Here is a 12,589-nt window from a genome sequence, read left to right as displayed (position 1 = left end):
ATAAATTATAGTATAAAAATAAAATTCAATTTGTAATTTTGTTAATATATCTGAAGTTACAAAAAGATGATTAACATACCATTTATCGAATATATTATATTAGTAATAAAAATTATTTGCAACCACAGCTTAAGTTACAAAAGATGATTAATATTTAATATGCATTCAATTTGTTATTTTCATCTGTTCATAATAAATATACCAAATCTATTTTTGGTAAGTTTTTTTATTTAAAATAACATGAGATTATTACTTTATTCATAAACTATAATTATTCAACAATTTTATTAAAATTCGTGTCATTTTTTTTTTGATCGGACAAAGTAATGTTAGAAGTTAACAGTTAGTACCCCAAACACTCCAAGAAATCACCAAGCCCACCTTATCTCTCCAAACACCAAATTCGCTCCCAATGGGGATCGAACCCGAGTCTCATCACTAAAGTGAGGACCCGGTGGCCAGGTGAGCTAAGCCCTCTAGTTAAAAAATTCGTGTCATTTAAAAGTGAATATATTTTGCGTGAACTTAGGAGGTGATTGGTATGATGGAATGAAATGATGATAGAATGGAATGGAAAGAGGAATTGAATGAAGATGGGAAATGAATGACAAACTTTAGGTGATTCCTATGCTTGGTATGTACAAGGATCATCAAAGGGATGGAACTATGGATGGGTTCTAAAAATAAATAAAAAATAAAAAAGAGAGAAAAGAAAAAAGAAAAAAAGAAAGAACGAAATTGTGATTCTTTGTATGATTCCATTCTTACAATGATTGGTAGCTAGAAAAAAAGTTTATGAATTGAATGAAATTATGTTATTTTACTAATTTACCTTTTACATCATTTTAAAAGTATATAAATTGTAAATATAATTGAGTAGATAAATATTTTATTGGTGTATTTCACGAATAACATCTGAGAAAATTTAAATTAAAATGGTAATTTTGTGGATGTAATATATAGTTCTATAAGATATACATTTTTTTTTTCTAAAAATTAAGAAAAATCGATTGTCGATAGATAGATTTAAGTATTTGTAATTCTATTTGTTTTCTTTAACTTTATAGAACTTACGTTTGGATTAATTAATACTTAATTATGTTAAAACTAAGGAGCTCCATAAAATTTAGCATAAAATTCACATAGTATTATTTTTATATACATAGTTAAACGGCAAGCATATCAATTATCATTTAAAAATTAAATTATTTAAGTAAATATATATATATATATATATATATATATATATATATATATATAAATTTCACAAATCGTGTGTATATATATATATATATTTTAGTACATATAAGTTAGAAAAAAATAAGAAGGAGAACAAATTATATAAAATAAATACATAGAATCTTATTATATATGATTATGTAATGTGTTGCATCAATTTCAATTCATATATTAGACTATTGCTTATATAAAATTGATAATATTTTATTTTTTTCAAAAAAAATTAAATAATAATAATAATATATTTCATACAAATATGCATGTCAAAACTTAAATTTGAAATGATTAAAAATGGAATGAAAGGACTAATATCATGTAGGCGAAAGGAATGATAATTTCCATTAATGTAGAAATGATGATTTCAAATAAAATGATGATTCCTATAAGATATATATATATATATATAGGGAGAGGTTCAAATAAGAACCACTAAATAAAATTAGAACAGAGAACCATTTTAAACCATTCGATCATCAAGATCTACGGTGGATGCATCATCTTGGTGGATGAATGCAGATCCTGGGTTCGAATCCTGAAGTGAGCAAAAAATTTATTATTTTCGGATGCATTAAATTTAATAGCGAATGCATTAATTTATATAGTAGATGCATTGATTTTAATGGTTCTTATGTTCTCACGATAAGTGTGGTTCTCACTATAACCGCACCATATATATATATATATATATATATATATATATATATATATATATATATATATAGGGAGAGGTTCAAATAAGAACCACTAAATAAAATTAGAACGGAGAACCATTTTAAGCCATTCAATCATCAAGATCTACGGTGGATGCATCATCTTGGTGGATGAATGCAGATCCTGGGTTCGAATCCTGAAGGGAGCAAAATTTTTATTATTTTCGGATGCATTAAATTTAATAGCGAATGCATTAATTTATATAGCAGATGCATTGATTTTAATGGTTCTTATGTTCTCACGATAAGTGTGGTTCTCATTATAACCACACCCTATATATATATATATATATATATATATATATATATATATGTATATATATATATATATATAGGGAGAGGTTCAAATAAGAACCACTAATAAAATAAGAACGGAGAATCATTTTAAGTCATTCGATCATCAAGATTTACGGTGGATGCATCATCTTGGTGGATGGATGCAGGTGCTGGGTTCGAATCCTGAAGGGAGCAAAAAAATTATTTTTTTCGGATGCATTAAATTTAATAGCGGATGCATTAATTTGTATAGTAGATGCAGTAATTTTATTGGTTCTTATGTTCTCACGATAATTGTGGTTCTCACTATAACCGCACCTTATATATACACACACACATACACCAAGCAAAAAAAAAAATTAAGGTAAGAATCACCATTATATTTCCACTTCCATTCCATCGTACCAATCACCTTATTATAGAATAAATAATTTTATGGAGCGAAGGTCGTAATTCGTAAATGACATTAGTTGTAGAGTGGGTTGTAGTGTGAGTTTTGTTGCATTATGGGCCTCTATTAAAAAATCCCTAAAATCTAAAGCCCATAATATGTAAATCCATCAGATGCCAACGCGTGTACGCTTCCCCTCCATGGAACTTCCAAATATCTCCACGCTCCAACCTCCTTCACACGACTTCGTTAGCATCCAAACGCGCCAATGCCCAGAACACTCAGCTCTTCACCCTTTTGCGTGGATAGTAGCTGGAACTGAGCACGTACGCTTTTGAAAAGCTACAAAAGAAAAATAAAACAAATTTGTGAAAAGAGAGGGAATTGCAGAAACAATGCACAGTCTGAATTTTAGGGCGGTTACGGATCTCAACTCGTTGTCGCTGCCGAGTCGACTCAGTAGTAGTAGCATTGTCAAAGATTGCAACTTGCGGCTGAACCGTACCGTGGCTTGCAGTACATCCGCTCAGGGTTCAGGTTCGGCTCAGGACTCGAATCAGAGGTCGGTTTTCTCTCGAACCGAAACGTATGCGTTGCTGAAGCAGCAGCTGGAAGTAGCTGCCAAATCCGAGGTATCTTTGTTTGACTCAATTTTGTATCTGTTCATTGTGTGATGCATTTGACATTTTTTTTATATTCCCACATTTCTCTGCGTATTTTTTGTCATTGTTCAGTCATCAGTGCAATGCTTAAGTAGGGAATTCGTGCTATTTTTTTTTAAAAAAAAATAGTATATATTATAAGGTTTGTTAATTGATGTATTCATGTTTCCGTTCGCTATTTAAATGGCGGATCTGGTGAGGTGGAGAGGGAGGTGTTGCTTCCCTCTTAAGTTTGGACATTAGTGATACATATTTGTGCGTGCTATATATTTGTATGCATTTATTTATATGTGTATATATGTGTGTTTGATATTGAAAACTAGCTATTATGTAAAGTTTAGACATTACATTCAAGTTTATATGTGCAGTGAACGTGAGTGTCTTCCCTCTTTGTTTAATTTGTAAGCTTGATTTATTATCATGTTTTGCTGTGCTGGCCTGAAAATCGAAATTCTGCATCCGCCAATGATCTATGTCTATTCGTTGTGAATATGTTTGAGCTATGGCTGGGTGGGTGCTAATAGGTTTTGGGTTTTGGAAAAACTATTTTCTCTGAAACAGCAATGTAAAATGTTATATTTTTGCAAATAGCGCTAATCTGGTATGCTGAAGGCCAAAGGGGATATAGGCAATCAATGTGGACTCAGCATGAAGTAGGAAGAGACCAATATGTCTGCAAAGCAGGCTGTACTGCCAGCTCATTAATCTATTGGAAAACTTTTGCTCTGTTTGACACTGATGGATCAATGGGTATATGTTAGTCGTGGCTAGAATTATGACGGAGGGCTGGAGGCAATTGCTTAAGTTAGTGACTAAAGTCCAGCACAATAATTTCACCAATCAGTGTGTGTGTTGAATGTTGATAGTGTCTTTGAATCTTTTGTCTGGCGTATGGACTGATTATGTTTGAGCCGATTCACTTAATACTTTCAGGGAGCAATAATCCACCATATACTTAGATGGATTGGATAATTTTGAGCTTGCTGGATTGTTTAGTCCTTTAATTCCTATGTATTGTAAATCCAACCTACTACCTAAAGTAAACCTCCCTCAGTGGTTTTATTAAGTTTGAATTAGATAGTAGCCCAAATAGTGAATGCTCTTGTGTAATTTCTGAAAGGAGCTGGCCTTGTACTATTAGTGTTTTATCTTCTCTTTTCAATATTGGTGTAGGATTACAAAGAAGCTGCTAGACTTCGTGATTCCTTGAAAGTATTTGAGGATGAAGAGCCAGTTTTGCGTCTCCAAAGATTGTTAAAAGAGGCCATTGGGGAGGAAAGATTTGAGGTACACACCCACTCTTGCAGTTACAACATTTTATTTCTGTATGTTATATTGGCAAATAGTGCATGAAGGGATTTACAAGTAACTCATACATAATTTGGAACCTTCTCATGCTTAAGTTGCTGATGTACATGTAACTTAAGTTTCTGTTAGATAGATACTGAGAATTCTTGTGTGAAGGGATAGACATTAGACTAACAAGTTATTTAGTTTCAAACCTTTCTCACAATTCACATTTAATTTGGAACATTTCCTCATACTCAATTAAATGCTTCCTATTTTGGCTTCCTTTCCCCTTGGGTATTACGGATGTCTGATCAAAGTGCATCTCATAATGTTTCTTGAGTTTAATACTCCCTCCGTACCATTTAGTATGGCTCAAGAGCTATTTTGGGATGTCCCATTTGTAATGGCCCAGTCCCAAAATAGAAAAAAAGTGTGCCTCTAAGTAAGCTAGTGGGGCCATATACTTTATTCATAAATCAAGTCCTCCTTAATATACGTGCCGAAAAGTAAGGAGCCATATTAAATGGAACGGAGGGAGTATGAATTATGTACTTGGGTGAAGCCCACACTCACTTTAAAATCCAACAAAAATCAACTATGGTTCTTCATTAGGGACAACATTTAAATTATTTGAGACGTCAACTCTCTCTCTCTCCCTCACACACACACACACATTAACTTCTTTTTATCTTATCTCCAGGATGCAGCTAGTTATCGTGATGAGCTAAAGGAGATTGCACCTCATTTTCTCTTGAAGTGCTCAAGTGATGCAACAACCTTGGTATGGCCGTATCATTTGTTTTATTTGGTCAGTTTGTAACTGAAGTGATAACTTCTCAAATAGGCTTCTTGGTTTCATGCTGTCATTTGATTTATTTCTTCAACCTGCAACTTAAGCTGAATTCTTTTCTTAATTAGGGGATTGACTACTCTAGTGCTTCTTTAACCACCAATCAGATCTAAGATACTCTGTCATATGAGGTTGCAGATTTCATTACATGTGGCAAAATTTTCTGAAACCCATTGCTTTGCTTCTCTTCAAGCAGCACATGTTTGCATTCAAGTTGGCTATCATCAAATGATTAATGTACATGTAATAACTGTTTTAAAGCTATTGTGTATCTCGATCTATTTGCCAACTATTATTTAATTGATAAGGCCCTGTTTGTAGGCATCATGTGCATTTTCTAAATTTATTTCACATAATTCCTAATATAGCATATAATTGGATTCATCTGATAAACCTGATCAATATAAGCAAGGGGAGGGGGTCATCATAGAATTTTATACGTTTTCTCTAACTCGATGGATGAGTTCGGTGGACTTGGTTATCATTTTGTTTTCTGCTTTCTGATTCTGGTTTACGCAACGTTGTGCTATTTCAGGCATGGATACTTATAGCATTTATACAACTGATTGTATTCTTTTCCAGGGCATCAGAGTTCAAGTTAGGAGTGTTTACATTGAAGGTCGAAGCCAGCCTTCAAAAGGTCTTCATTTTTTTGCATATAGGATTAGAATAACCAACAATTCAGATCGTGCTGTACAACTTCTTAGAAGGCATTGGATTATAACTGACGCCAATGGGAAAACTGAGAGTGTCCAGTAGGTTTCATTAATTTCATGTCTTGAGCCCTCACCTATTTTTATGATTAATTTTGTTTATTTATTTACCTACATGCAACTGAACGCCCTGCTATTGTACTGTAGTGGCATCGGGGTGATAGGCGAACAACCTGTTATACTTCCCAATACTAGTTTCGAGTATTCATCTGCTTGTCCATTGAGTACACCTAGTGGAAGAATGGTGAGACTGCCTCGCTGCAATCTACTATCTTTATGGTTTGTTATTATATTATATCTTGCTACCCATTAAAGTTGCTAAATTTTATCTATTTGTATGTGTGATGATTATAGGAGGGTGACTATGAGATGGAGCATGTCGATAAACTAAGTGGTCGAACATTCAACGTGGTAATTGCCCCCTTTTCTCTTTCAACATTTGGAGATGGCGTCGATAATATTTGAGAGACTACTCGATTGGTTGTTTGTTTGTATGTTGTATCCGTATATGTCTTCACCAGTTCAAGCAATTCACACAACTATTACACGCCAAGTCGGGAATCTTTTTCTGATCCTGGCAGCACTGATAGGAATCAAATGTGAGATTTTTGTTTGAGAATAAATGTGAGATAACAATTGTATAGATGATGGCATGCCTATTTTATACTCTGTAAAATAAAATAATGTGAGGCGCATAACTGTAAGGTGATTTAACACCAGTTTTTGTGTAATTTTATGAACTTATAAAGGTCCATTCGTTGATTCAAACAATTTCTAATTTCCACATAAAATCAACATAACCTCGTAAACTGCAATAAAAATACTGAGAATTTGTAATGTAAACGGAACCAAGGCGCACATATATTTGCAGCTAAAATTTAGAAGTCCTGCAAAAGTGAAATTGAACATGAATGAATGCAAAAGTGAAACTGTACTAACTGCAATACCTCTATTGGGAACTCGTAGAATCGGATTGTAAGAACATCAAGTTCACTAAGTAACCTCAAACCCCGAGCATATTGGCACTTGATATTGCAGAACGTGCAGTGGATGCACATATTTCCTCCACCGATCTATTTAGGCCTTGGATACCAAACAAAACGTTGTTATGGAATGATAAACGGCGTTGCCCTTCTAAACCATCTCCACAAACATCATCACAAATGTTTAAGACATAAGAAAACTTGCTCCTCGTAGCTTCTCTGTTAGAGAGGTGCCACAGTGATGAATGCAGCCTACAAATCTTTATCCCTTTGCGAATGATTCCGGGAGAAGCCATTGATGTTTTCTTGCATATCATAACCATACTAATTGAGGCAAGTTCCTCCAAACATTGCAACTCAGAGAGATTTGGATATACATCTCGATTTAGTTCAAGAAATCCATCAGCTTCCCACAGATTCATGAGTTTGGACTGAGGTATCTCGTACTTTTGAGGGAAGACTCCAATATACATAAAACACATTTGTAATAATCTAGGTAAAGTTTTGTACCAAGGAAGTAGCACCTCTGATATTTCATCGTATGCAGCCTTGAAGAGTTGATGATTTTTCCTCGTTGCAACCTCATCCCAGTAATGCATTGTCTTCTCCTCTTGGGCGTAGGAGGTTAGCTACCGTGAGAATCGTGAGAGGAAGACCATCACATTTCTCCGCAATCTTCATCCCCAATCTCTCGATTTCCCAACAGAATGGCTCCTCACCAAACACCTTCTCACGAAGAAGATCCCAACTCTCTTCTTTGTTCATCAGCCGCATTTCCATCATTTCACCTGAAATTCGAAGATTGAATTCATCTGCTTGTTGTAGCCTACTTATAAGCAATACTCTGCTCCCATTTTCCTCGTCTGGGAAATGATTTTTCAATTCGTTTCGTCTTCGTGAATACACAGGAATCTGCAGATATGCAGCCATATATTTATCCCAAACATCATCCAACACAATGAGGTATCTCTTACCTCTCAAACTCTCATTCAAGCACCAAACTCCATCGTCATTCTCTTCCACACAAACTCCATCTCTACTCAACTGAGCTAAAATGTTTGAAGCAACTTCATTTAATCTACATTGTCTCCCTATTTTCACCCACACACGATACTCAAAGTATTCAACAATATGTGGATCATCAAACACTTTTCTAGAGAGAGAAGTCTTACCAATGCCCTGCATTCCGATGAGAGAGAGAAGCTTGAGTTTGGTCCGCCCTTGAACGATGAGCCTCTCTTTGAGGTCGTTGAACTGATCAATCAATCCAACCATAACTGGTGAAACAACTTCTTCATCTCTGTCTTCTCCTTCAAGCTCATCCGCATAATTCTCCTCCAACTTCTTCATCCTTGCAGTGAAGAAATGAATCTCTTTTTCTAGATTGTCAGCACTTTCTGCATCATTCTCTCCAGAGCCAAGGAACTCAGAGTGATTTCCTTAATTTGTGAGCTGCATTTTTCATTTTTACAACGAGTTCTTGTGAGGACTCGACTTGATTGTATGCGAATTCTAAGATTTGTCGAGACGAGGGATGAAGCAGAATTTCATGGCGAATAAGATACGTCTCGATTTCGTGCTTGAGAGAGACGATAGCTTCAAACGCCATTTCTCACCTCGCTTCTCTCTCTAAAGAAATAGATTTCGCTGTATCGGCAAACAGTATCTGAGATGATCATGCAAATGGCCAAAGCAACTCAACATCAGCTGTCGGCCATCAAAATAAACAATTCAAATCAATCAGTAGTCATCATGGATGAGCCAACACTTTCAAAATCTAGCGCGACAAATTCGAGGGAATTTGAATTACAGTGAAATTAGTGCCAAAATTCCAGTTACTTTATCACATTTTTACTGTCCAGACTTAAAAAAGAAAACTGTTAACGCTGATTTTTTGTCATTCATGAAGAATGGACAAAAATATCTGGGACGTAATGTCTACTTCTCAATATTGCCTCTCGTATTTGTTGTAGACATGTCACACCTAAAGGATTGCAGTCTACTAATTCAATCTTTGTAAAGACTGCTGATTCAAATTCCCAGTGAATTTCTTCCAAATTGTAGCAATGTTTCAAGCTTTGGCAGCAAAGCCATGGGAAGATATATCCATTTCTCCAAATCAGTGTCTTCAACTGTAAGATATTGAAGCTTCAAGAATCCATTATCTTCTACTTCCCTTGAAAAGCATAGCATCGCACTTGGAGATTTCCCATTCGTATCCGAATCCACTCAGGCTCAACTTGATAGACTCGATCGAGAAATCAGGAAGAGGTGATCTCATTCTCAGCTAGCTGTTCATTATGAAAATTGAAAAGAGAAAACATCATTAGTGTGGACGAAGCTAAACTAGGTCGATCAAGGAAGCTGTATTTTATATTTCACTTCATCAATATGCGTTGTTTATTTATGATGTTGTTGGGCAGTATAATATCTAACATGACATATAATATATACACATGAAATGATGAAATATACATATACGTACCAATGAATTGCATACTCATTCTTGAGTTTCCGTTTCCCCATGAAGGAAGGAGAGATGGTATCGCCATTCTATCCATAGCCATGGCATGACCTCTTTCATTTGAAGCATACCAACCTCATTGCAGTCAACAAACCCAATCTTCCTGATAGACGCTCCAAATTCCCCACACATCTTCTTGTATTTGTAGCAGTGTTTCATGGTTAGGCGATGAAGGCGCTTGAAGCATTCACTCCCTACACTCCACTCCACTAGGTCAGTGTCTTCAATCAAAAGTGATCCAAGTGAAGGAAATCCCGATCCCTCCACCCTCCAACCCGCCCCTCTAAAAGCATAGTTTCGCAATTTCAGCACTTTAAGATGCGGCAACCAAGCAATCTTGCTCATTTCTTCCCAAGCCAAACCCAACCCGCTCAAACTCAACTTCATCAAGCTCGATGGCAAAATCGCAAACGAACCAAGCCGGGGGCCGCCCCCGGGATTCACCACATCACATTTAAGCGACAGTAATTTCCCCAGACAAGAAATGTGATCAAAGCATCTCAAAGGCACACCTCCACCATTTGGAGCCAATTCGATTCGAATTCCTAATTTCCCAATATTGGGGACTGCCTTGAGAACCCCTTTGGTACAACTCCAAACACTTACATTTGAAAGTGTTGATATGTTCTCCAACAAAGCTCCACAAGGATCTGCCAAGTCATTCCCCATGACACTAACATGCTGCAATTCTTTCATGTCCCATACCTCCACAGGCAGGTATGATCGATCTATGCAAGATTTGATGACAAAGTGTCGTCCAACAATGAGGAACCGAAGCTTCGAGAGCTTGGATATCGAAGCAGGGAGCCTCCCATCCAAAGTGAGGGCGAGGTACCTTAACTCAACTAGTCCTAGTACCTCCATTGGGAACTCGTAGAAACGGATTGTAAGAACATCGAGTTCTCTAAGCAAACTCAAACCAGAACATATGGGCACTTGATATTGATGATATGGACCATAACACAGAAGAGAACGAGTCGTGGATGCACAATTGTCCATCACCACTTCACACACATTCTTGATGCAGAACAAAATGTTGTTGTGGAATGATAATCTGTGTTGGCCTATTAATATCTCTTTATCTAAACCATCATAAATACTAATTAGGGCTTGACAAAACTTAATCTCCCTCGCTTCTCTAATGGCCAAATGCCAAAACGAAGAATGGAGGCCACAAGTTTTGATCTCTTTCACACCAACTGATGAAGTAGCACCTGTGCTTTTCTGGTAGATCATAGCAACACTATTCGAAACAAGCTCCTCCAAACAAATCGTTGCATCAAAACTCACATTTCGTTCAAGAAATCCATCAACACCCCACATACTAACGAGCTTAGATCGCACGATTTCATAATTTTGAGGGAAAACGCCCATGTAGAGAAAGCAGAGTTGCAAGAGTTGAGGTAAGTAGTCATAGCTTGGACGTAGTACCTTTGAGATTTCCTCATATACATCCTTGAAAATCTGATGATTTTTCTTTGCTGCAACCTCGCTCCAGTACTTGAGCGTTGGAGTTTTCTCGAATTTGGATAGTTTATCAGCAATGCCGAGGATCGTGAGAGGAAGACCATCACAATTCTCCGCAATCTTCCTTCCAAGCTTCTCTAGTAGATTAGGGCACGGCTCCTCGCCAAAGACCTTCCCACGAAGAAGATCCCAACTTTCGTCTTTATTCATGAGCCGAATCGCCACGTCATCATCCCCTTGTTGCAGCCTGGTTGTAAGCAAAACTCGGCTCCCATTATCTCTCAAGCCACTTAATAATGAGTGCAAGTGATACACCACATTCCTTTCCCATACATCCTCCAATACAATGAGATACCTCTTACCCTTCAAACTCTCTCTCAAAAAGCGCTCATCAGCTTCATCAGCTCCTCCCACGACCTCAGCCAGAATGCGTTGTGGGATTTGCTCCAACCGGCACCTCCGCCCTATTCTCACCCAAACACGAAGCTCGAAGCGCTTCACAACATCCGCGTCTTCAAAAATCTTCTTAGCAAGAGTAGTTTTACCGATGCCGGCCATCCCAACGAGTGGCAACACTTGGAAAAAGTTGCCCTCGAACAACTTCCCTTTTACTTGGCAGTACAGATCAGATAATCCTATCATCTGTAACTCATCATTATTATCAACTATTTCATCTTCTTCGTCTACCACTTGATCATCAAACAAGGAATTGTACAACGCATCGGCGTAGTCCTCCTCCATCTTCTTCACCATTCCCACCAAGACTTGAATTTCTTCAGTTAGAGCGTGCAATCGCGCGTCTGTGGACCATCCACTCCAATCTTCTCGGCTTCGATCGGTGCTATCGCACTTCGAGAAACGAGAATGGATCTTATCTTCGAATTTGGATTCTAGTCTGAGCTTCTTCGACTTTCCCGTGAAGCATTGGGTCACTTCTTTTAGGGCGTGCGGTTGCGCGGCCTCGGACGAAGCGATCTTGAGCTCCGAGACATGAGATTGGATGGCTTCTTCCAATTGGGATACTAATTTGGAGGCTTCGTCGGCGATTTCTTCTTCCAACATCTGCAGGCCCCTCCATTTCATTCTTGCGGCAATTGCACCGACCGATTTCACTTGATTGTATGCAGATTGTAAGATTTGTCGAGAGGGGAGATCGAGTATAATATGGGAGGTGTTGGTATCAAATGCAAATCCATACAATAATACCAATGCAGCGGAAACAATTTATAACGCACATACAACCGAGAAACGTCCCCAATCTTAGCAAACAAGAAAATCTCCACAAGTAATCAAGATCATATGCAAGACGATAAATGAGACAAGAGATTTACGTGGTTCGGCAAATGCCTACGTCCACGGGAGCAATACCAATCGTAATATTGAAGAACTCCGACGATTCGCACAACCCGCGAACTCGTCACACAATGAATCGAGAATTACACCCAAGATGAGATCAACCTCTCACTCTCGTACACTCTCAAACC

General features: G+C 37.2%; 2 protein-coding genes across 2 annotated transcripts; one reads left to right on the top strand and one right to left on the bottom strand.

Annotated features, from left to right (window-relative positions):
- Positions 1 to 2,784: 2,784 nt before the first annotated feature.
- LOC131004237 (uncharacterized) lies at positions 2,785 to 6,877 on the top strand. Its single transcript, XM_057930880.1, has 6 exons — positions 2,785 to 3,248; positions 4,452 to 4,565; positions 5,269 to 5,349; positions 6,001 to 6,173; positions 6,279 to 6,375; positions 6,486 to 6,877. The coding sequence occupies exons 1-6, from the start codon at positions 3,012 to 3,014 to the stop codon at positions 6,594 to 6,596; spliced, it is 813 nt and encodes a 270-aa protein (XP_057786863.1). The 5' UTR covers positions 2,785 to 3,011; the 3' UTR covers positions 6,597 to 6,877.
- A 2,015-nt stretch (positions 6,878 to 8,892) lies between these two features.
- LOC131004218 (putative late blight resistance protein homolog R1A-10) lies at positions 8,893 to 12,271 on the bottom strand. Its single transcript, XM_057930848.1, has 2 exons — positions 9,600 to 12,271; positions 8,893 to 9,405 (listed from the first exon to the last, which is right to left on the bottom strand). The coding sequence occupies exon 1, from the start codon at positions 12,186 to 12,188 to the stop codon at positions 9,615 to 9,617; it is 2,574 nt and encodes an 857-aa protein (XP_057786831.1). The 5' UTR covers positions 12,189 to 12,271; the 3' UTR covers positions 8,893 to 9,405; positions 9,600 to 9,614.
- Between the last annotated feature and the right edge of the window lie 318 nt (positions 12,272 to 12,589).

The sequence above is a fragment of the Salvia miltiorrhiza genome, unplaced genomic scaffold (assembly GCF_028751815.1).
Source record: "Salvia miltiorrhiza cultivar Shanhuang (shh) unplaced genomic scaffold, IMPLAD_Smil_shh original_scaffold_358, whole genome shotgun sequence".
In the NCBI taxonomy this organism is placed as follows: domain Eukaryota; kingdom Viridiplantae; phylum Streptophyta; class Magnoliopsida; order Lamiales; family Lamiaceae; genus Salvia; species Salvia miltiorrhiza.
This window is presented reverse-complemented; position numbering and strand designations above follow the sequence as displayed.

Excerpts from the sequence above, each read along its gene's own strand:
- LOC131004237 (XM_057930880.1), top strand. The coding sequence starts at position 3,012 with ATGCACAGTCTGAATTTTAGGGCGGTTACGGATCTCAACTCGTTGTCG. Across the intron at positions 6,174-6,278 it reads GGGAAAACTGAGAGTGTCCA|TGGCATCGGGGTGATAGGCG; the intron begins GTAGGTTTCATT and ends ATTGTACTGTAG. Across the intron at positions 6,376-6,485 it reads GTACACCTAGTGGAAGAATG|GAGGGTGACTATGAGATGGA; the intron begins GTGAGACTGCCT and ends TGATGATTATAG.
- LOC131004218 (XM_057930848.1), bottom strand. The coding sequence starts at position 12,188 with ATGAAATGGAGGGGCCTGCAGATGTTGGAAGAAGAAATCGCCGACGAA.